We start from the raw sequence: 24254 nt of genomic DNA, 5'->3' as shown, positions 1-24254 counted from the left end.
TTATACTTTGCTGTTTTTGTCTTTTTGTGTGCTTGTGTAACCTTACCTGGGTCATTGCTTGTTGTGCAACTGTGGATACTACTTTGCCACCTAAACAAATCAATATCGTGTAAGCATAGCCTGTCTATTGTAGTCTACCATATCAAGTAACTTTCAGGCCAGCTGCCCACAATGTCTCTGAATATCTGGTATGACTATTGAATTATGTGGGCTCAAAAGCGGTGTCCGTGTGTCAGCATTAGATAAGATTGCCGCCTACAAGTGAAAGGTTGCTTTAGGAGATAGAGCTATTTTTTTTTTTATTATTATTTATCTCACTTTTTTTTTGTAATAAAATTGCCTTGAACTGGGTTGGGAGATGCTTGTAAGCCTCCACCATAAGGATAAACAATTTCAATTAGCCTAGAGGTCAATAGCCTACTCAAATGAACAGAGAAAAAATAACAAAGTAAATAATTTATAAATGCACAAATAGTCACTTCGGATTTGTGCTATCAAGATATGTAACTTTCTATTATTATTTTTTTTTTTTAACGAAGACCCTCTTCCATATGCTTCCACACACCAATGAAGATGATCCAACAAGTGGAACTGCTTGTGATTGGAAAACGTCACAGGCCTTGTTAAAGCAGTGGAAGGCGGAAGTGCTGTAAAGGGAGAAAGTAGGAATTCGTTCTTGCTTGTTTACACCGAAGGCGGGTAGACAGCAGAAGAGAGAAGGCTACACAGAAAAGATTGCTAACATGAAAGGCTGGCCTTGATGTATTTCATACGTAAGTGCATTCGCCATTGTTGCCATTTTCAGTGCATGCTAAACCAACTGGCACTAGTGCAGGTCGCTTAGCTAGCGTATGCAGGCTGCTAACAGCAGCCACCTAACGACACCTTGCTTGATGTTAGCAAGCTGGCTAGCTAACGTTATAGAAAGAAATTATGCGAGCTCTACTAACGTATAAAATATCGTATGGCACCATGTGCAGTCATAAAATCACACCGTTATAATTGTTGTGTTTTGAAGAGATGTTTGACCATGCTGACATATTATGAGAGATCTACATGCAGTAACGTTACCTCAGTTTTGCAAGAATAGAAATCGCAGTCATCCTGAGAACAGAATTAACTAACTTGTGTCTTAAATTACATCTAACCACACAATTCAAGGGATGTTTGTTGTGAACAGTTAGTTTTACAACTGATAGGTTTGTTAGATGCCTGATGTTTGCAAGATTAGATCAAAGGGTTAAGGGTGTTATTCTCAGTGATGATAAAATAATAAATAATCTTTGTTTACAGCGTTGCTTGACAGTTGATAGCGCCGTGGTTAATTACCAGTATGCGGAATATCCAGTTTTTGGTTTCATGTGTGGCTTGTCATTGATGATAAACCGACATGTGCGTGGTCCAAGTTTCTTACTAACGATAGTGCCCTTGTAATATATTTAAAATAATTTCGTATTCTGAATGCTTGTCGTATTCTTGACTCGACTGAACGTCGGACTGCAAAGTGGGACGACTCGTCACGAAGTGAATGCTGTGCTACCTGTCCGCGTGCTTTATGGCTGTCGTTTCGCTTCCCTCACAGCTGTGCCAAACGTCAAGGTGAGAACTCGTCCGCATGCCAGCCAGTCGCAGCATGCTGGAAGAATGCGTCCGATAAACAAGCGAGAGGCCGGAGTCTGGCATCAAACGAAAAGCCTGCTCTACAAGAACCTGCTCATCAAATGGAGGACCAAACAGCAAAGTTTACAGGTGCCAAGAGCAATTTGATCTCTCTATGGTTTCGTATTAACAGCTCTTCGGAACTCTGGAATATGCTTTCAGAGGCTGTTTCTAAATATGCATTAATGACAAGTAAGACAGATAGTCACCATTATTAGTCTTATCAACAAGTGTGTCAGGTGTCTTTTGGTACTGCCAAGTTGTCATCACTCTGGCGTGTGAGATTACATATCTCACACCCATGCAATTGTATTGGATGTCTTCAATACCGATCTACACATATTAAAAGTTGTTATTGAAACATTTATGAATTGTGCATGACAAACAATGTTACAGTGTCTGTCATTGCCAAAAGATATTTTGCTTATGGACTTGGTGCAAGATGCTATCATGCCGGCCATTAAGGGTTCTGATGGTGAGCGGGATTATGATGTGTGGGCATAGACCCAGGGGTCAAAAATCTACACACACACACACACACACGTACACGTACACATACACAAACACATTCACACACAGCAGGCGATCTGTTCTTGCACAGCCACCAGAGTCACATGATAGCATTGCTCGGGGAACTCCTGATTCACTGCTATTCCAAGGATCTTGTTGAGGGCCCATATGACTTCAGGCCATCTTAGGCACATGCACTCACAGGGCTGTGCATTTTTTCACTTTTTTTCCTCATAGCACTAGTGCTACAGAGGTTAATAGTTTTGTAGCACAATCCACAAAATCTCTTGCATCGGTATGTAGTTACAAACACCTTACTGTAGGCTGCACTCTAGAAAATAAGGTGACACTGGTGCTAAGCTGGTAAATCATCCACAGCACAGACTGATTTTTTTGTAGCATGTGCTACGTATATGTAGCACTGTACAGCCCTGGCTCAATTTCACACACACACACACACACACACCACACACACAACACTCTTTCCCAGAACTCAGCAGATCTCACAGTTGGGGAGTGCAGTGTTGGTGGGATAAAAAGATCTGCAGGCATTCCGCTTGCATCCCCACTTTGTCGACGCTCACCCCCCTTTCTCCATCCTGACACCCTACTTTAGTTTCGGCATGTATTTTTCATATAAACTTCAGTTTCGCTAATGTATTTTTAATGTGTCACAACGTTTCATCTTATTCAGCCAAGCTGGGATGGCCGCTTTAGGAAATGATAGGAATTAGACTAGCGGTCAGCTCAATAGGTGGACGGAGACAGGAGGCGCGTGTCTGGACGGCCTCCCATGACTTACGCTCCTGTCGCTACCTGCTGACAGGATGGAGCACTATGCTTTTAATCGCAGACTGGAGCCTTATCCTTAAGCTGTCAGCAGCAACGCACTGCCTCCAGATGGATTTATCTTTGTCTCTCTCTCTCTCTCTCTCTCTCTCTCTCTCTCTCTCTCTCTCTCTCTCTCTCTGTCTTTCTGTCTCCCCCTCTCTCTTCCTCTACCAGTCCTCTCTCCTTCCCTCTTGTCTCTCTTTCTGTCTCTCTCCTCCACTCTTTCTGTATAACTCACTCACTTGATCACATTCTTCTCAGTATCTTGATCGCTCTCACTATTAGTCTTTTCTGTGTTTCTCTTTGCATGTTATATTTGTATCTCTCTCTCTCTCTCTCTCTCTCTCTCTCTCTCTCTCTCTCTCTCTGGCAGTTATTAAATAGTATGAAACTCAGAAGGGGTTATGCAATGCTCCCTGCCAGCCAGGGACTCTTTTCTCTCTCTCTCTCTCTCTCTCTCTCTCTCTCTCTCTCTCTCCCGCTGTCTCGCTGTCTCAGACAGGTGCTGGTTTTGCACTATTGATTTAGCCGTAGGTGGATGAGAAGGGGGAGATTATGTAGCGCTAAATCTTCCGCCCGCTCAGGAATCCTCCGTGTGTTTCTCGTGCGTGGTCCGCTCATTTGCAGGCCATCTCAGTCAGACGTCTCTGCCTCTTAATAATGTCTGGGGGAGCCAGATGGTTTCACCTCTGTGATTGGTGGATGGATGGATAGATGGTTTGGGGGAAATGGAGAGATTGATGGACTGATGGGTGGGTGATGTAGAAGGATGTAGGCCTGTATGAATGGATGAGAGGATGCATGGATGGACTGATTAGAGAGATGGAGAGAGCGATGGATAGATTAGGGAGAGGGAGAGTGGGATTCATAGATAAAGTAGAATGATAAATAGATACATGAATGAGTGGAACTCCATGAGTTTAATTGAAAAACAAAAAAAAATAAATGTTTAAATCCAATTTGCATATTAATTTAATTTGGAACACGGTGTATATGAATGGATGAGGGGATGCATGGATGGACTGATTAGAGAGATGGAGAGAGCGAGGGATAGATGGATAGATTAGGGAGATAAAGTAGAATGATAAATAGATACATGAATGAGTTGATGAAGAGAGGGATGGATGTATGGATTGTTTACGGCAAGTGAAGGGGGGTTTATTGGATGAGAGGAAAGATGGATGGATGGAGAGAACAGTGGATGAATAAAGACAGGCTAGTTAGGTGGAACCAAAAACAAACCAACACAAGAGAATCAGACGGAATTCAGTGAGCGCAGCAGATAGAATGGCACCCAACACTATTCTTTAGTCATGACATCATCAGCAGCAGGCTGTGAGCTATCTGGGGGAGATAATGGGCCATTCCCAGCTCAGCGGTGGAGTTGTTTACTGTGAACAAGCCTCGGAGCCTCTTTATTTCTGAGTCAAACGCAGGCCGCAATGGAGCTGGCCTGCCAAGCAATCTCCCCCCCCCCAAAAAAAAAAACCCCCAACAACTTTTGAATCCAACTTGAAGCAATAATGTTTTTTTTTTTCTCTCATTTTTTGTAACCCCCTCCTGTGTCTAGTGAAATTGATTTCTGTCCAAGGAAATTACTGTAACTCTGGTCAGGTGACAGAAAAGGTCATTGTGACTGGACGTAAATCACACTGGTTGACCCCTGACAGGCTCTATAGCTGTGTGTGGGCGGAGCAAAGGAGGCGAGTTTATTGTTGGGTGTGGCAGTGTCTTGCACAATTTAGAACGTGCAGGATTGGAACTCGAGAGAAAACCAGCACAGCTCTCAGGGTTTTGACACGTATTCCATCACTCAATCGCATGTGCAATATTTAGTTTGTGTTCAAATGCCTAAACTGTCTACACAGTATTCAATAGGCCTCGGAGCAATCAGTCATACACCCAGAGCAGTAGTACTGTCTGGATTGCGCTTAAGGGTCTATTGACATGTAAAAACATTCTTTATGCCGTCTGTTAGAATCATGAAAAAGGAGAAGCAAATGACAGTAGATTGAAATCATAGAGCACATGGAAGCTCTCCTGGGTGTGTTGACCATATGACCATATGACCTTGGGTTCGCTAGCACCTCGTGTGGTGCAGAAGTGGACTAGACATACCAGATAGAGATACCAGAGAGAGCAGTCTGCGTATCAAAACTAGCCTTGCTAGTATGAAGAAACCTGAAAAAACCTTGAGCAATATACATAATGACTCACTCCATATTACGTGTGTGTGTGTGTGTGCGTACATTCTTTATGTGTGTTTGGATATATCTGTGTGGTGTGTGTCTGTTTGCATTCTGTTTGTATGTGTATTTTATTTTGTGTGTGTATTTTATGTGTTTTTGTAACTGTTTGTGTGTGTGTGTTTGTGTTTTTATGTGTTTTTGTAACTGTATGTGTGGTTTTTTTTGGCCCACCAACACCCCCCCTCTTCGGAGGACAACTTAATTTTGAATTAAGTAATATATTTTTCAAATGCAAATACAATTTGTCCTACCTCAACCATTTATGTGACCCTGGAATCATATAGCACCACGTGAAGTGAAACATCAGACACATGAAACGCAACAAGGTAACAGATAGACAAGTGAGACGGAGAGACAGACAGATAGACAAGTGAGACGGAGAGACAGACAGACACGCAGACAGACAGTGGGACAGGACGATGACAGAACTGACAGGACGGGACTCAGTTGTTTGTAATTGAGTAGAAAGGTCTGTGAGTGGTCATGATCGGGTTATGGGAAAGGGCTTTGGTAACATGCTATGTTTGGGTGTTGCTAGTGTGTGTCTATATGTAGAGCGGTGAACGTAGGGGGGAAAGGAGGAAATAAAGTTAAATCAAATAAATCATTTTTAAACAATTGATTAATTAATCAAACAAACAAACAGATAAAGACAGAGAGGGGGCAAGGAAGGGGGGAGGGGCTTGGGGTTATGGTTTTGTTGAATTTAAAAATTATAGAAAAGGGGACCAGGTGTTTTCAAAGGCTGACATTTGCTTCCCTCTGTGCATGATGTTTTTCTATTGTAAAATATTCTGTGATTAAGTTTTTCCAGTAATTGATATGGCATGATATCTTTGATTTCCAGTTTTGGAGGACTACTTTCTTAGCGACAGTTAGAGAGATGAGCAAGGGTTTTTTTAAGTGTTGCGTAATGTGGCTTTCAGAAATGTCATTAAGAAGACAGAGTATTGGAGATGATGGATGTGTGTTTTTAACTGTGTGTGTGTATGTGTTTTTGTAAATTTGTGTCTGTGTTTGTGTGTGTGTGTGTACAGTATGTGTTTTTGTAACTTTGTGTGTGTAACTGTGTGTGTGTGTGTTTATGTGTTTTTGTAACTGTGTGTGTGTGTGTCTGTGTGTGTTTATGTGACTTTGTGTGTGTAACTGTGTGTGTGTGTGTTTATGTGTTTTTGTAACTGTGTGTGTGTGTGTCTGTGTGTGTTTATGTGTTTTTGTAACTGTGTGTGTGTGTGTGTGTGTGTGTGTGTGTGTGTGTGTGTGTGTGTTTGTGTTTTTGTAACTGTGTGTGTGTGTTTATTTGTGTTTGTAACTGTGTGTGTGTGTGTGTGTGTGTGTGTGTGTGTGTTTATGTGTTTTTGTAACTATGTGTGTGATCCTCTGTCCCTCAGGAGCTGATCCTGCCTCTGCTGCTGCTGGGTCTGCTCATCCTGATCAGCACGCTGAACCCCCACGTCTACTACGGCGGCATCGGCACCATGGAGCTGGAAAGCGAGAACTACCTGCCCATCAAGGGCCTCGGCTACACCCCCATCACCAACGTCACCAACCACATCATGGAGGAGGTGGCCCAGGAGCTCCGTAAGTCCGATGAGCCCCACACTGGACCACACGGCTACAGGGCCTGGTTCCGTTGGCCCAGGAGTTCCGTGGTTGGTTAAGTTTCCCCAGGAGTTCTGTGGTTGGTTACGTTGGCCCAGGAGTTCCGTTGGTTATTTGGCCCAGTAGCTCCGAGAGTCTGATCACATGCTTTGTTGCTTGTATGAAGGATGACTGGTGGTGACAATTAGGTTTTGATTGCTTTTGTTATCATTCACAATGTATGAACATGATGGGCTGGTGGTAGCATAGTGGTTAAAGAGCTGGGCTAGCATGCAGTAGCCAAAAAAGTTGTGGGTTCAATTCCCAGCTTTCACTGTTGTGCCCTTGAGCAAGGCAATTAACCCCGAGTTGCTCAGGGGCAATGTAACAATGCCCTTGTAATATAAATGACATGTAAGTCGCTTTGGTAAAAAGCGTCTCATAAATGAATACATGGGGATGCAAATAAACCCAGAGGCATAGCTCTGAATGCAAATATGACAATATGAGCTGAAACACTTGGAAATTATGTGGCTGAGTTATGTCTAATTTGTTAAGTCTTAGACACGTACACAATTACACAATTATCCAACATTTATTTGCATATGAGGCGCCTTTATCCAAAGCAAGTTTAAGCACGTGGGAAAGTTCGTTGGGTATGCATATATACTAGGACTGCTGTTGTGGTGGAGCTCATGTTACGAAACAACTTCTGATCACTCAGTCAGCAGAACTCAGTCAGTCTCTCCCTCAGATACCTGCAGTATTACTGCTGTATGAATGAGTGCAGCTCAGGGCGTTATGAGAACGGAACCAGAAGGAAGTGAGTCACAGGAAAAATGTGCTTGTCTGGTGTTTACCTCTATTTTTGAAACGCACACTCTCTGGTCTAATTATAACCCTGCAAAGCGCTGGCGGTTTAGGCGTCCGAGAGTTGTTCGCGTCGTTCACTGCTACCCTTTCATGTTCGTGAAGATTGGTTTGACCTGATGGGCTTCCGTTGTTTTATTCAGGCCAGTGGACATCTACAGCTTTTGATTGTGATAGTTTATTTGTATTAGTTAAAAGTTGCAGGGTCTTTGTATTAGTTAAAGGTTGCTGGTTCTTATATTATTCCCATTAAACGTTTTCTAAAAATGGAGGACCATGAAAACTGAAATTTTGCTTCAGATTTTGAAGTAGACTTTCTAAGTCTGTTTCACTTTACTTTAGGCAATGAGTGATCCTAACACACAGCCAGTGTGGAATTTAAATATAAGGGTACGCTGGTTAGGTACAGTTGAGGAAGCCTTTATGGTTAGCACCCCATGCTTTATGTCAAATTACAAGGCATGGATCTAAAGAGGGACTCAAAGTACCACAAATATACACAACATCTATCATGTTTGTCAGGCCCAAAATGTTGTAGAGGATGTTGTAGAGGACTGGAACAGAAGAATGAAGCAAATTCTAGAAATAGGTTGAGGTACACTGACAGTCAAAGATTTGCCAATATGTTTGCCTGCTTGTGTGTTTGTTTATTTATCATTTATTTGTTTGTCAGGGTTTAAATTTTTCATGCACATTACAAATTGAATTCAGGCATACAGTAGGCTGGGCTGGTTAAGATTTTGAAATTAAATAATACATAATTATTAATGGCTTCAAAAAAGATAACTTATAACTGATAACTTCAGGCACAAACATTTCCCTTGCTTTAAGCCCTGCATGTGTACACATACATTGCAGTGCGTGAAAGGGTTATCACAGGCCTGGCTGGGTTTTGTGTCTAGACATGCAGGATCGTTTGGAGATGTTCGCCAACGAGGAGGACCTGGAGAACGCCAGCCTGTACGAGCCTCTGGGCTACGCGGGGGTTGTCTTCCGAGACAACATGTCCTACAGGCTCAGGTTCCCCTACAATCAGCTGCCCTTACCCAGCGACTACACAGAGTCCATTGGTGAGAGCGGGCGTCTGTGGTGGCCATGCTGCTAGACAAATTGTTATGATTTATATAAATAAATATGATTTTGTATAAATATACATATGTGGTTGGATTTTTACATTTATACAGTTTTATACTATAGTAATGTTTCATGGCAGATTTTGCCTTTTTATTGTGACAAGGTTGAAATAACATAATATTTTAAAGATAGATTTAACTTTATTATGATGTAATAAATTGTTAGAAAGACAGACAGAAAAGTTCTTTGTGTCAGTTACCTCATGCTTTTGTTTAATTCACTTTGTCCTCACACCCACAGCTAGTTGTTTCTCCAACTCTGTGAATTGCCGAGCCGCCAATTACTGGTACTCCGGGTTTGTGCGCCTGCAGACCCTTATTGACGCCGCCATCATCCAGGTGAGCGGGAAAGGGTCAAAGGTCAAGAGCAAATCACACACTCATAGCTCTCCGTTGCCTCTGACTCACACACGATTGACACCAACCTCCCTCTTTGGCTTTCCAGTAGTACCCACTTCATCTTCATAAAGTGGCTTTGTTCATTAGTGTTTTGCAGTGGTAGTCAGTCAGGGCATATGCAGATCAAACCCTCTTTAGGCGCAGTTAGCAAGTCCATAATGATTCACCCACTGTTCTGAGATGTGGGTTTGGAACGTGCATCGCGGCGGCTCATTGAGGTGGATTTGCATTTTTGAACAGGGCTCAGTCTCATTTACGAGCATCATCCAGTTAGCGAACAACAGCGCTTGGCCCCGTTACGTTTTAAGCCGGGAACATAAACATTTCATGAGAGTACTAGGACCGGTAGTAGCCTTGCCCCAGATTGCAACAGCAAACTTCACTCTGCTTCTTGCCTCAAGAGAGTCAATACCCAGGAGACTTTGGCCACAAATACACCTGTTTCAAAAAGGGAACCAACAGATGGAGGGCTATGAGGCTTAACCAGCCATTACCCCCCCCCCCCCCGCCTTTGCAGAATGGTACAACTGTGTTGTAGATCCCGAGAGAAAGTGGAATAGAGCATTAGGTCCAATATTCTAATATGTGGTTTAATGTTCTGAATTTCTCACTAGTAAGTCACTTTGACACTAAAAGTATGCTCCTACTTCATGACCCTGTATGATATCAACCCTGGCATTATCCATGGTTGGGACAGATATCACTTCCCGTTGTTTGTTTTGCGTCAAATGCCATTGGCGTCATTGATTAGGGTAGCCTGGATGTCTCCTGACTCTGCAATTATCTATCTAGATATGATTATCTATCCTTTGCTGTTGTGTACTTAAACCCTAGATAATTCTGTGTCAAGACAGAGACACATATTCTGGAGTGCATTGTGCTTCATGTGTGCCTCTCTCCTGTATACAGCCAAATTAAACTTTGCATCTTGATTGTCCTTCTCCGTGACTGGACCTCATGTCTCACTTTGGTATGCCATATTTTTACCAACAATCCTAACTCTTAATATCTATGCACATATCGTAACACCCCCAATTATCACCACTTTTGTTCAGAAATTCTAAAACAACGATGTTTTTTAACACTTCAAAATAACATTTACTAAATTAACCTTACATTTTTCAGTAGCCATAGTTGTGTAGATTTGAACAAAATCTGGTTTGGTTCTTAACGGGAGCATTTACTGCCTGAAATATCCGATTTTGTTTACCACGCTCGGAGTTATAGTGCTGGCCTGATGGGTCGCCTATTTACACCGTTTCAACGGCACATGGACGGTTAGACCGAGAATTCTCGTCGTGAAATTAAAATTCCACTGGAGCTCCAAGCGGTTGTGTACACGCAGCCTTACAACACTGTTTACAGCTCCTCGAGTCACGGTAAAATGTCATTTTTGGTACATAGCTAATTTAGATACACCTATGTTGTGGGTGGTTGCGTTTCTATAGGAGTCCGCTGTCTTGGTTTGTATAGAAATGGATATTAAGTGACACATACACGCAAGACGGTGGAAAAAAGGGGACCGGTGGAAATAGGGGGAGTTACGATACTACATGGGACTTTGTATCTAACAAACATAACTGCCCCAAATTGTGCAGTACACTGATGTGTACTGCTGTGGTTATTGTTAAGTGGTACTAACTGCAATTGGTATTACCTTTACGTCTTCTAACACATTGGTACATATTATGTCACAGGAGGCGGATGTGTTGATCTGCAGGGTGTAGTTGGAATTCCCCATATCCCTCCACCTTTGCCCCCATCTATGCCTTCATAGTCAGAAGAAATGCTAAGAAATGCTACTTCTTCTACCTCCACTACTGGTGGCGATTGCTACTAGTTCTGCTTAAGCAGTCACTGCTTAGTAGCACTGCCACTACTAAAAACATTACTAGCAGAACTATTGCTATTGCTGTTTCTACTACTTGGAGTTTAGTTTGGACAGCAGTAATGCTCCCCTGGCATCACTTGCCATACTCGTGCAGTCTACTAAGGGTAGTAGTACTTAGAGTACTAGGTGTAGTTACTTGTAAACCATCAGAAGAGTCTCATGTTCAGTAACAGGGAGATGATGTGTAGAAATCTGAAATGCTTTGCTTATGTACAGTATTTCCATTCACATTTATTCATTAGCTGATGCTTTTATCCAAAGCCACTGACAACAATCATGGTACATCAAAGGTACTGTAAAGGTGGATATTGTTAGTGCTGCAATGATTTAATAATCTGTGGCACAACGGGTTACAGCGCTCATACCATAATCCCGTTGGCACACTGCAAAAAATGAAATCTAACCAAGTGTTATTAATCTTAAAATAAGATCAAAAAATCTATTTAGTATTGTTTTTAGTATGAAAAGACTTACCTAGTGCTCTCTCGAAAGATCATTTTGACTTAATTTAAGAAGACTTTGACTTATTTTAAGGAGTCTTATCAAGACAAATTTACTTAACGCACTGGCAGACAAATTTGCTTGTTTTTAGGACAAATTTGCTTAACGCACTGGCAGAAAAATTTGCTTGTTTTCAGGATGAGATGTCTTAAAATAAGTCAAACTTTTTTTAAATTAAGTCAAATGATTTCACGAAGAAAGCGCTAGGTAAGTCTCTTTATGCTGAAAACAAAACAAACTAGTTATTTTTATCTTGATATAAGACTAATAATCTTGGTTAGATTTTATTAGATAAGCAGTTTTTTGCAGTGCACGTGGACCAGGGTTCAAGTCTGGCCTGGGTCATTTTCCGATCCCGCCCCATCTGTCTCTCCCACTCGCTTCCTAGCACTCTCTCCACTATCTTGTCAGATTAAAGGCATAAAAGCCCCCCCCCCCCCCCCCAAAAAAAAAAATATATATATATATAAAAAAATCTTCCTCCTGACCCTCCGCAGATGCAGACCAAGTGCATTGCTTATCTTACGTTTACATTCACATATAGTCATTAGCTGACGCTTTTATTCAAAGCCACTTACAACAATCATGGTACATCAAAGGTACAGTAAAGGTGCAGTGCCACTAGGCTATTGTTAGTGCAGCAATGATCTAATAATCAATAATCTCCTGGCCCTCCACAGATGCAGACCAAGCGGTCGGTGTGGCGGGAGATGGACGTGCGCGTGGTGATGATGGGTCAGCCGGGCTCGGTGGAGGTGCAGAAGTTCCCGCACGCGCTCATCTCCATCTACCTGGTGCTGGCCTTCACGCCCTTCGTCTCCTTCCTCATCGTCAACGTGGCCGCCGAGAAGGAGCGACGCCTCAAGGACACCATGACCATGATGGGACTGTACGACTCGGCCTTCTGGTGAGCGAAGGGGGCGCACAAAACCACGTGGTGTAGATACAAGCCTCCTGATTAATACCACCCTTTTTGTACCAATTAATGTTTGTATTAATTAATTAATATTATTAATTAATAATAATTGTATTACTATAGCATTGTATGTACCAATTAATATTTTGTACCAATACAAAAATTGTATCCGTCCGTTTTAAACGTTGGTACATTTTGTCTGTTTCCGTAAGCGTTCAGTCAACGTGCAAAAGACGGACTAAATGAATGCAGAGTATGGAGAGAAGACTCTCTGTTAAAGTTGACCATAAATGAGCTTTTATGTTGTTATTCTTGTAATGAAGAAACATCAAAGATCACAATGGCCATGGAAATGATGGGTTATGTGTCGTATGTATTGGTAAGAAAAGGGAAAAATCACAAAAACTACTTCAACATGTGAGGTTGTGATGAAAGGGGGAAAATCACACATGATTGACACCATCCCATCCCTTCCTTCTCTCGCAACAGGCAGAGCCCACGAGGTCCTTTTGATCAAGTGGCTTTGTTCATTAGTGTTTGTGGTGGCAGTCTTTTCAGGCCTCAAAGCCTCTTATGCGCAGTTCCTAGTCAAGTCGACACTGATTCACCCACTCTCTTGAAGTGGGGGCTTCAGAAACAAACATGGCAGCTCAATGAGGTGGATTTGCAGGATTTTGTGGATTTGGGTGTTGTGATCAAATGAAAAATATTGCCGTTGCAGACATTGCTGGCTGTGAAAATGATTACTGGTAGCAAGCAACAGATGGTTTAGATAGATAAATAGTGTTGGTAAGTGCATAATAAATAAACATGGGTAAGTGCTTGATGTTGAAGTGGCTTTTGGTGAGGAGAGTGGAGAGGTGCGATGAGGGCGCTCGCTGTCTCTTAGAACTCGTATGAAGTGCTGCTGGCATATTTAGCACTTTTTGAGTTTTAGTAACCTCTATTTGATCCTTGTGTACATGCTACAATGGTTTGTTTGTGTGTGTGTGTGTGTGTGTGTGTGTGTGTGTGTGTGTGTGTACGTTCACCCATAACATCTGTTGTGCTGCTGTTTTATTATTGCCAACAGAGTCATATGACTGAAACTTCTCTGAGCAATTATTGCACCTGTCAAATTGTTGTCCTTGTGAATTGTGGACGCAAATAAAGGAGTAAATATACGTGTGTGTGTGTGTGTGTGTGTGTGTGTGTATCCTCAGGCTGTCGTGGGGTCTACTGTACGCTGCTCTAGTGACCACCATGTCCATCCTGATGGCAGTGATTGCCACCTGGACCTCCCTCTTCTACAACAGCAACTTCTTTGTCATCTTCCTGCTCATCTTCCTCTACGGAATCTCCTCAGTAAGTCACACCAGCATGCTCGCTTGATCATGGCACAAATTATAATTGTGATTATTTTGGTAATGTTGAGATCATTTGGTCATTATTTTGATTATTATTATTATTATTATTATTATTATTATTCATTCATTGCATTGTAATTTTAGTAGTAGTAGTGCAGTTGGTTTCAGGGTTTAGGTTATCAGCATATTGCTATTGTAATGTACATATACATTCTACTTTCACATTATACACATTTCATATGTGAAAAGTGTGTAATATATTTATGGATTAATGTAAATACACAGAATGTAAAGTACATGATTTGGCACCCTGCTATAAAACACGCTGCCTAACAGAGGCTTCCGCTTATCTGTGCCAGCTGCAGTTTGAAGCCAACTCCAGAGTAAAAAAAAGCTAAGCTTCTAAATTGGTTTTAAACATTTTACATTTTTACGTTTTCTTGGGGGAGCTGACAAAAGTCTGGCCTTCGCGTTTCCCTGAGCCCTGCTGTCAGAAGCGCTAGCCCAACATTAGCGTAGCATCTCCGGCATCTCTGCGTCGGCCGTTTGCCCGGGCAGGGATTATAGTTTTTTTTTAGGCAGTCGTGGCTTGTGTCAGCGGCTGTTTTATGTGTCATTAGCGTGTAAGCTCCCGCTGCTGGGCGAGGTCTTAGAGGATGCCGCGGAGATGGGCCTGTTTGGCGAAGGATGAGCAATGTGGAAGCACAGAGAATTACTAGGGGTGTGTTTGGATGGTGTAACGGGAAGCTCATCTTATGAAACATAAGCTGTTTGAGAATTATCATAACACAAGGGTCAGATACAGGATTGTTTACTCTCTGGGGCTGGCAATGAACACGCTGTGCCCACTCCAGCTCTGAAGTAAACTCTCTCTCTCTCTCTCTATCTCTCTCTTCTTTTCTTTCTCTCTCTCTCTCTCTCTCTTTCTCTCTCTCTCTCTCTTTTCTTTCTCTCTCTCTCTCTTTTCTCTCTTTTCTTTCTCTCTCTTTTTTCTTTCTTTCTTTCTTTCTTTCTTTCTTTCTTTCTTTCCTTATTTCTCTCTCTGTCTATCTATCTATCTCTCCCTCCCTCTCCCTCTCTCTCTCTCTCTCTCTCTCTCTCTCTCTCATCCTTCCTCTTTTCCTGGCAGATCTTCTTCTCCTTTATGCTGACGCCGCTCTTCAAGAAGCCCAAGTTTGCCAGCACGGTGGGCTCCATGCTGACGGTGGTGTTCGGCTGCCTGTCCCTCTTCACCGTTCTCATGCGCGACTTCCCCCAGTCGCTCGTCTGGCTCCTCTGCCTCCTCTCCCCCAGCGCCTTCTCCATCGGCATCGCCCAGGTAACGCACCCGGCTCACCATGGCAACCCCTCCACACATACATGTACGCACACATACCACCACCCTCAGCCGTAACCGCGGCGACGGACGGCCCTTTCGAGGTGAGAGTGAGAGATGAGTAGTCGGCGATGGGCGATGGCAAGCCGTTTGATTCATTGGCTTGCATGAGATGCAGTGGCGTGAGTGACCGCAAGCTTGTTTGTCCTGGCCGTCCTCCAGAACGTTGTTTGTACAGTGAGTTTTATAGCCGCTCCACCGCCAGGTTGGAGGCGTTTAACAGATGGCTTCTAACAGGCCTCCAGTAGACAAGGACCACACAAACGTCCTCCTCTGAGCCTCTACTTCCTTCATTCTGTAGCATGGTTTGTGGCCATAGACATCCACAAACATACAGAGGTTTATGTAACATATTCAACCTATAGTATTGTGCTAATGTTAGGCATGTTTAAGATAATGAAGTTATAGTAAATAGCAGTAGGAAATTGGAAATGTTTCTTTTTGACATACCAATGCAGAGGCAAGAATAAAGGCACTTTGGAAAAGTTATAATTTAGGAGGAGGCTCTTTATAAATCATAGACTTGTAATAAATTATAGACACCCAAGAAAGATGTGTGATGCTAGAGGGAATTATTATGTTGCATATGCATTTGGTTTGCCATGCCCGTAGATTTAGATGGAAGAAAGCAGTTATTGACCAGACATAAATAAACGGCTCACTCTCTCTCTGAGTTTGCCAGGATAAGATAATCTGATGTTTTATGAAATATAAATGTGTGTGCCTGTCTCCTGTATGTGAATAATACTGACCTCTGATCAGTAGTTAATACTAGTAGCTAATGGCCTGCTCTGTGTGTAAGTGGGGTGTGTGGATAACACTGGTCTCTGATCAGCAGTACAGTAATCTCCCGTGTATTAGCGGCATAATGTAGGCTATAAACTGCACGACAGTGTTTTATGCTAAGTAAATATATATAACGGTGTATTGACCGTGCCCAATAGCCCAATTAGAACCAAATCATGCTTTCTGAATGAAGAAATGAAATGCATTTCCATGTATAGCCCGCCCCTATGTAAAATATTTTTTTTTTCAAAATCAATATATAAACCTTGCTTAATAGGCGGGAAATGACAGTTAATGCCTTGGTCTGTGTGTAGGTAGTGTGTGAGGATAATGCAGGTCTCTGATCAGCAGTAAATGCTAATGCCTTGGTCTGTGTGTGGTTAGTGGATAATGCAGGTCTCTGATCAGCAGTAAATGCTAATGCCTTGGTCTGTGTGTAGGTGGTGTATCTGGAGGCCCAGGGTGACGGAGCCGTCTTCTCCACGCTGGCCAACGGCCCCCACGCTCTCTACGTGCCCCTGCTCATGCTCTTCCTGGACTGCATCCTCTACCTGCTGCTCGCCGTCTACCTGGACCAGGTGCTGCCAGGTAATAACTCCACTTCTGGAATGTTCTAGATAGCCCCCAGTTAAAGGCGAGGTCCACGATTCCAATCTGGTGCACTTTTTGTCAGATTGGGCCAATTACTCTTCACTCCTCTAGCTATCTGTTCAATCTGTGCGCCCCCTAAAAAAAGCAAAAGTCCTGGCTCTGTGAATGTGAAACATAGTCGCTTAGCCTGAGCCAGGAAAAGTTGCAGTCAATTTATATGCTGCTTCAGGTGCACAGAAGGGGAGGGTGTTTGTCTGTTGAGATCAAATATCAACAACGTGTCACCAGTCGTGCTAAGTCTTTACATTTCCATCGGGATAAATGAAGTATCTATCTTTAAGGCTTTCATACTGGACTGGTTTTTCCTGCAGTTTTTTTTACTTCCTGAATCATCCAAAAATGCTGATGATGGAATAAAAAAAGCCTCTTATTTTGTCGTTGTCAAGGTGAATTTGGCATGCGACGCTCTGTCCTCTACTTCCTGAAGCCGTCCTATTGGTCGCAGCGCAGGAAGCGCTACACGGAGGTGAGCTCGGTGTACGAGGCCGAGGTGAACGGGGCTCCCGTGGGAGACGAGTCCATCGAGCCAATCTCCCCCGAGTTCAGAGGCAAGGAGGCCATCAGGTGGGACACACACACACACACACACACACACACACACACACACACACACACACACACACACACACACACACACACACCATCTCCCCTGAGTTCAGAGGCAAGGAGGCCATCAGGTGGGACACACACGCGCGCGCACACACACACACACACACACACACACACAATCTCCCCTGAGTTCAGAGGCAAGGAGGCCATCAGGTGGGACACACACGCACACACACACACACACACACACACACACACACACACACACACACACACAATCTCCCCTGAGTTCAGAGGCAAGGAGGCCATCAGGTGGGACACACACACACACACACACACACACACACAATCTCCCCTGAGTTCAGAGACAAGGAGGCCATCAGGTGGGACACACACACACACACACACACACACACACACACACACACACACACACACACACACACACACAATCTCCCCTGAGTTCAGAGGCAAGGAGGCCATCAGGTGGGACACACACACACACACACACACACACACAATCTCCCCTGAGTTCAGAGGCAAGGAGGCCATCAGGTGGGACACACGCACGCACACACACACACACACACACACACAATCTCCCCTGAGTTCAGAGGCAAGGAGGCAACAGGTGGGATACACACACACACACACACACCATCTCCCCCGAGTTCAGAGGCAAGGAGGCCATCAGGTGGGACGCATACACACACACACACACACACACACACACACACACCATCTCCCCTGAGTTAAGAGGCAAGGAGGCCATACGGTAGGATAGGCCTACCAAACACACCACCATCACACCTAACCCACCCAAAACCTTCTCATGGAACTCTGTTGTAAATGATGTGATTTAATTATATTATGATATATTTATGATTATTATATTTATGATAAGAGAATGTACATGGACACTGCAGGTAGATGGTGGAATTCTCACTTCGACCCTAGTGTTGTTTGACATTTTGACTTTTCTGTGTCTAGCTAGGCTAAAGCACCCCATCAAGCTTCAATCTAACAAATGTATTATTGTATCATCATGTCTATGGTATAAACAATATGTCTGTATCAAATTCTTTCTGACTTGCATGAGGTAGATATTTACTGCAAGCTTGCCTGTCTCTTGATTGACACTGATCTGGTTATCCATCTGTTTGGCAGAACTGTGTGTGTGTGTGTGTGTGTGTGTGTGTGTGTGTGTGTGTGTGTGTGTGTGTGTGTGTGTGTCTTTGTCCTTTTGAAGGAGAAAATTGAGTGCTTGTGTGGGGTGACGTCACCTCCCAAACAATCTCCTGAATGCTCTGGTTTAGCTCAGTGTCCCCACACTACCTACTACTCTACACACACACACACACAATCTCCGTCTGTCACTTTTGCTCACACACACACACACACAATCACACACACATGATGCCTGTCTGTCACTATTACTCACACACACACACACACTGACTCACACACACACACACACACACACAAACTCTGCCCTAAGGATCGTTCCGGCTGAGTTGCTGCAGTCATTTTGGAAATAAAGCGCCGACTTCATACAGATGATGAGCTGTGGAAGCACTTCCAGCAGAAGCCCCAATGCTGTAATGGCCCTGTGCCAAACAGTCCTTTAATATCCATTACTGACCTGTGTGTGTGTGTGTGTCTGTCTGTGTGTGTGTGTGTGTCTGTGTTTGCCTGTTCTCATCCTGTCAGGATTAATAACATCCGGAAGGTCTACAAAGAGAAGGACAACATAGTGGAGGCTCTGCGGGGTGAGTGAGTCAAACTCTTAATGTTTGACTGAACATATTTATAGTTTAGTTTATTTATTTTTTCAAAAAATAATCCTAACTCACCATCAGCTCAATTTAGCATATTTTACACTGTCGTGTCTGTAGCCTGGACATTGTGTGTGTGTGTGTGTGTGTGTGTGAGAGAGAGAGAGTGATTCTGACACTATTTTGGTATGTTCATTTTTGGTTGTTGTATGTGTGTGTATATGTGACCCTGACACCATGTTGGTATACTGTTGTGTGTGTGTGTTGGTGTGGTCAGGCTTCACCTTTGACATTTACGAGGGCCAGATCACAGCGCTGCTGGGACACAGTGGAGCAGGCAAGTCCACCCTCATGAACATCCTCTGTGGCATCTGTCCCCCCACTGAAGGTGAGTGAGGCCACTGAGACCGTCTCTGTCCCCCTCCGACCCCTCTGTCCACCTCCGACCCTCTGACTCACCACAGTGTTGCTGCGCTCATCAGTAGACATGTCCGCTTGGGGCTCTGGATTGCTTTAAAGGTGCTATGCAGGGCTCGATATTTACAGTTGCCCTTGGCTTGCAAATTGTTACAAGTGGCAACCAGATTCGGTTGGCTTTGGCAACCAAAACCTCATGCCTAGTTGCCAAGCTGGCAACCACTTTTAAGTTTTAAGTTATTGTTGAGGCCTGGTGCTATGTATGATCTTTTTTTTTATGATATGTTCAAAAATGACCTGCAAGTCGGACCGAATGTGACCAAACAGCCTTTTTTGACGTAATGTCAAAAACGCTTATGCTTTGTGCTAACGTTAGCATGCCGACCTGCTAGCACCAGGCTGGCACTCTTGGGATTCTTGGGACACATGTGGAGCTCTTCAATTCAACCCAGTGTATTTGGTAGAGTGCCATGGCAAACATAATGTTGCTTTGAAGACCACTCAAATCTACAAAGAGAACCTTTTGAAAAATGTCTATGTCTGAGTGATAGGAGGTTAGGATTTGAGTGTCCAGTCCACTGTCCAGTGGCACCAAACCTACATGATATTAATCAGATGCTATGGTGATGATGATGATTAGATGTTATGGTTATGAAGATGATTGTATTGATGGTAATGAAGATAATGTTGTTGCTGCTGCTGCTGATGATGGTGATTGTGGGGGTGATAGAAGTGATGATAGTGGTGATGATGATGATGATGATGATGATGATGATGATGATGATTGTGGTGGTGGTGATGAGGATGATGGTGATTGTGGTGGTGATAGTGATGATGATGATTATGTTGATGTGTGTCTAGGCTCGGCCACCATCTACGGATCTCCGGTGGCGGAGATCGCGGAAGGCTCGGAGATGAAGCAGTTGGTGGGCATCTGTCCGCAGTTCAACATCATCTTTGACGTGCTCACTGTGGAGGAGCACCTTCACATCTTCGCCGCCATCAAGGGCATCCTGCCCTCCAACATCGACGCTGAGGTGTGTGTGTGTGTGTGTGTGTGAGCGCGTGTGTGTGTGTGAGCGCGTGTGTGTGTGAGCGCGTGTGTGTGTGAGCGCGTGTGTGTGTGTGCGCGTGTGCGCGTGTGTGCGTGTGCGTGTGAGCGTGTGAGCGTGTGAGCGTGTGTGTGTGTGTGTGTGTGAGCGTGTGTGTGTGTGAGCGCGTGTGTGTGCGTGTGTGTGAGCGTGCGTGTGTGTGAGCGTGCGTGTGTGTGAGCGTGTGTGTGTGTGAGCGTGTGAGCGTGTGTGTGTGAGCATGAGCAGTTGTTCGGTTTTTTGTTCCTCTTTGCTTTCCTCCAACTCTGCTGTCTATATTTAAAACCAGGCCTCTTTTCCCACCCATTTTTAATTATAGTGCCGCAACTAATCACTGTGCAAGTTCGTAACTTCTGAAAATTATATATCATTGGATATAACTCTCCTCTGAATTGGAAGCCATCTAATATACGTGCTGTTACTTGCTTGCTTACTTACTTCCTTAATGTTTAATTGTATTCTTTAATAGTCCCTGGTTTAGTCTGGTTTATTAGTTTAGTTGGTAAGTGTCTCTCTGTGTTTGTGTGTGTCTATGAGTCTGTGTGTGTGTGTGTGTGTGTGTGTGTGTGTGTGTGTGTGGTCTGTGTGTGTGTTTCATGTGCTGTTCGTGTTCCCCATCAGGTGTCTAAAGTGCTAAAGGATCTGGACCTGGAGAAGATCATGGATGCCCAGGCCAAGAACCTGAGTGGCGGCCAGAAGAGGAAGCTGTCTGTGGGCATCGCCATCCTGGGAGACCCCAAGGTGCCTGGCCCTGTGCTCTGTGTTCCAGTGCCATGGGGCGATATGGGCCTTAATTCAGCTGCTTACCATTGCTCTTGTGTTATCTCTGTGTATTATTTATTGGGTGCATATGTGGCTGGCATACATTACTGGGTGGTAACATTTAAAGGTGTGTGTCTATGTGTGTGTCTATGTGTGTGTCTGTGTGTGTGTCTGTGTGTGTGTCTGTGTGTGTGTGTGTGTGTGTGTGTGTGTGTGTGTGTGTGTGTGTGTGTGTGTGTGTGTGTGTGTGTGTGTCTGTTAGATCCTGCTCCTGGATGAGCCCACTGCAGGAATGGACCCCTGCTCACGGCACCAGGTATGGTCCCTCCTGAGGAACCGACGAGCCGACCGGGTCACTGTCCTCAGCACCCACTACATGGACGAAGCAGACATCCTTGCCGGTATGCCCCCCCCCTTTCACCGTCCATCTGCTTACAGCCAACAATCCGGTCACCCCACCTCTCTTCTCTTCCTCTCCTCTTCTCTCCTCTCATCATTTCATCCCTCACCTGATCTCTCCTCATCCATTTCACTGCTAGTGTGACTAATCATTCGATATTTCAAGCCAAACTGACCCCACTGTTGAATTGTATTAGTCAACAGTGTGTCTGTTGATCTATAATGACGGTCATGGGTTGCTCTTTGCTTTTGTCTTAATATAATTCCTAATAACTGCACCATTCTGTAGTATCTGTGCCTAATGTCTTTGTATGCATGCTAATCTGTGGTATCGGTCAGTCCATGTTGTCTGGCACAGTTTACAGTATTGCCCACTCATTCATTATATATATTAAACTGTCTGCCTCATGGATATTGTAAGTGTGCCATCTGTGCATCGATATTGGCAGTAAATTAACGGGGTGTCTGCTCTACCCCCCCCCCCCCCCTCTCTCCCCCCCTCTCCCTCTCCCTCTCTCTCTAGATCGTAAGGCAGTGATATCACAGGGCCAGCTCAAGTGCGTGGGCTCATCGCTGTACCTCAAAACCAAGTGTGGCGTCGGCTACCACCTCAGGCAAGAGCTCTTTATAAATATTCCTCCGCAATCTATTCGCTCCATCATGAACTGGCTTGTTTGGAGGCCTTCTCTCCTAGTCAGGCTCCATAATAAGCAGGCATCTCACGCCGCCCTCGGCTATGCTTCCCCTTATTCAGCACACGCTTACAATCTGCACAATCAGGAATATTATCCCTTAAAGGTGTAGGTTTTTGAACGTTCTAAGTTCCGCAACAATTGTAGGTTATAAAATTCTATGTTGAATTCAATGAACCCAGATATTCTTTAGAACGTTCATTTCTCAACATTCCACTCCTTTAAGGGTTAAACCACACAAGTTTGCGTTCTGAAGTTTCTTATGGGGTTTTGAAGGGTTGTATAGAATTTTCTTCCTGTTTCTTTAGCAGTTTTCTCAACCATTTGGCAGTGAAAGCCCTTTTTGTCATTAAATCTAGAACGAAACTGTTTTATTTTCTCCACATCCTTATTGACTTACCTGTGACTATTCTTTGAAACACGACATAGAAATGAACGCCTAATGAGTGATGTTGCTTTAAGGAGCTTAGCATTAAAGGGTTAAAATAACAGTGAAAATGGAAACTGACTTTAACTAAAAAAAAAAAAAAACAAACAAACGTTTCACAGAATGTCGGTGAGTGAGGGGTGTGAGGTGGATACCATCGCATCACTCGTGAAGCAACACGTCCCCAAGGCACAGTTGTCACGGCAACAGGAGGCAGAGCTCACATTCACACTGCCCTTTGAAAGCATGGACACCTTTCCAGGTGAGACGTAGCTCCCTGTGTGGGCGTGACCCCAACCTTCCTCAGTCCCATCCGTTTAACACCGGACTGGAAGGTTCTTCTATGTTCCTTGTTTTTAAATCCAATGTATGTGACTTAGGCAGAAAACACAAATGTGAAATGTTCTAATGAGTGTCCCTTTTGTCTTTGTTCAAGACAACCACGGTTGGCATGGTAACAAAAGTTACTCATATATTTCTCCCTAGCCGTTACCATGCTTGCTGATTTGATATGGCCTCTACTGAAAGTAGCTAACAGTAGATGTAGACCCAGTACATGTCCTGCAGTGGCTCTTGTAGTTTTTTGGCTAAGGACCTAGATCTGGATAGGCTAAGGACTCAATTCATAGGAACACTCCCTGCTTCACTATATTAACTTAATCATCATCATCAAGGAGATAGCAAATGGCCTCTGTGCATTATACATAATGTGTCTACAATGTAATGCAATGTTAATGAGTTTGCCACACACAACATGGCGGCGAAGTTTGGACGTGCCCTGTTTGACCTCATCCCTAACGCTTCCACAGGCTTGTTTGCGGAGTTAGACTGTCGCCCCGATCTGGGCATCACCAACTATGGTGTCTCCATGACTACGCTGGAGGATGTGTTCCTACGTCTGGAGGCAGAAGCTGAGGTAGACCAAGCAGGTAAGGTGGTCAAAGGTTAGGTCAAAGGTCACAAAAGACCCTCATAAGCTTCACAAAGGTTTTAAAAACAGATAGGCATTATCTATTTCACAGGTTCTGGCATATTATATTTAAGCAGCGAAATCATCTCAGTTTATTTATTACACCTGTTCCTGAGAGATTTTGAGGCTTTCAGGCAATGAAAATAATTTGTTATAGACATAACTGAAAGTCGTTTCTGGAACTATAGATGAGTCTGCCTGTCAGGAAACCGTTTTAAAGAACATTCAGTGCCATTACAGTGCCTATAAAAAGTAGCTTGCACACTGCTCCAACAAACACCAACAAACTCCAACATTCTAAAGTTGGCAGCTGTTGGAAATAGTCTTTAGAATGTTCATAAAACCAACTGCCAGTCCACACTGTGGTGTCTCCATCCAACAAACACCAACAAAGACAGACGGCCGGCCCACACTGACCCAACTGTTGCTGTTTGTTGGAGTTTGTTGCTGTTTGTTGGAGCAGTGTGCAAGCTC

The 24254-nt window shown here is 43.8% G+C and overlaps 1 protein-coding gene across 1 annotated transcript in view; it reads left to right on the top strand.

Moving 5' to 3' along the window:
* The first annotated feature begins 615 nt into the window (after positions 1-615).
* The window catches only part of abca5 (ATP-binding cassette, sub-family A (ABC1), member 5), a 43719-nt gene continuing 20080 nt past the window's right edge, over positions 616-24254 (top strand). The window contains exons 1-18 of the mRNA XM_042082014.1: positions 616-773; positions 1583-1749; positions 6641-6830; positions 8603-8770; positions 9075-9172; positions 12305-12531; positions 13743-13884; positions 15016-15204; positions 16488-16635; positions 17085-17262; positions 18958-19016; positions 19300-19410; positions 20301-20476; positions 21152-21271; positions 21555-21693; positions 22215-22305; positions 22933-23072; positions 23620-23739. Coding sequence (XP_041937948.1) covers positions 761-773; positions 1583-1749; positions 6641-6830; positions 8603-8770; positions 9075-9172; positions 12305-12531; positions 13743-13884; positions 15016-15204; positions 16488-16635; positions 17085-17262; positions 18958-19016; positions 19300-19410; positions 20301-20476; positions 21152-21271; positions 21555-21693; positions 22215-22305; positions 22933-23072; positions 23620-23739 — 2476 coding nt within the window. The 5' untranslated portion in view covers positions 616-760. The remainder of the gene's footprint in view (positions 774-1582; positions 1750-6640; positions 6831-8602; positions 8771-9074; positions 9173-12304; positions 12532-13742; positions 13885-15015; positions 15205-16487; positions 16636-17084; positions 17263-18957; positions 19017-19299; positions 19411-20300; positions 20477-21151; positions 21272-21554; positions 21694-22214; positions 22306-22932; positions 23073-23619; positions 23740-24254) is intronic.

The sequence above is a fragment of the Alosa sapidissima genome, chromosome 24 (assembly GCF_018492685.1).
Source record: "Alosa sapidissima isolate fAloSap1 chromosome 24, fAloSap1.pri, whole genome shotgun sequence".
In the NCBI taxonomy this organism is placed as follows: Eukaryota; Metazoa; Chordata; class Actinopteri; order Clupeiformes; family Clupeidae; genus Alosa; species Alosa sapidissima.
The sequence above is the reverse complement of the archived record's forward strand: the minus strand, read 5'-3'. Positions and strand labels throughout refer to the sequence as shown.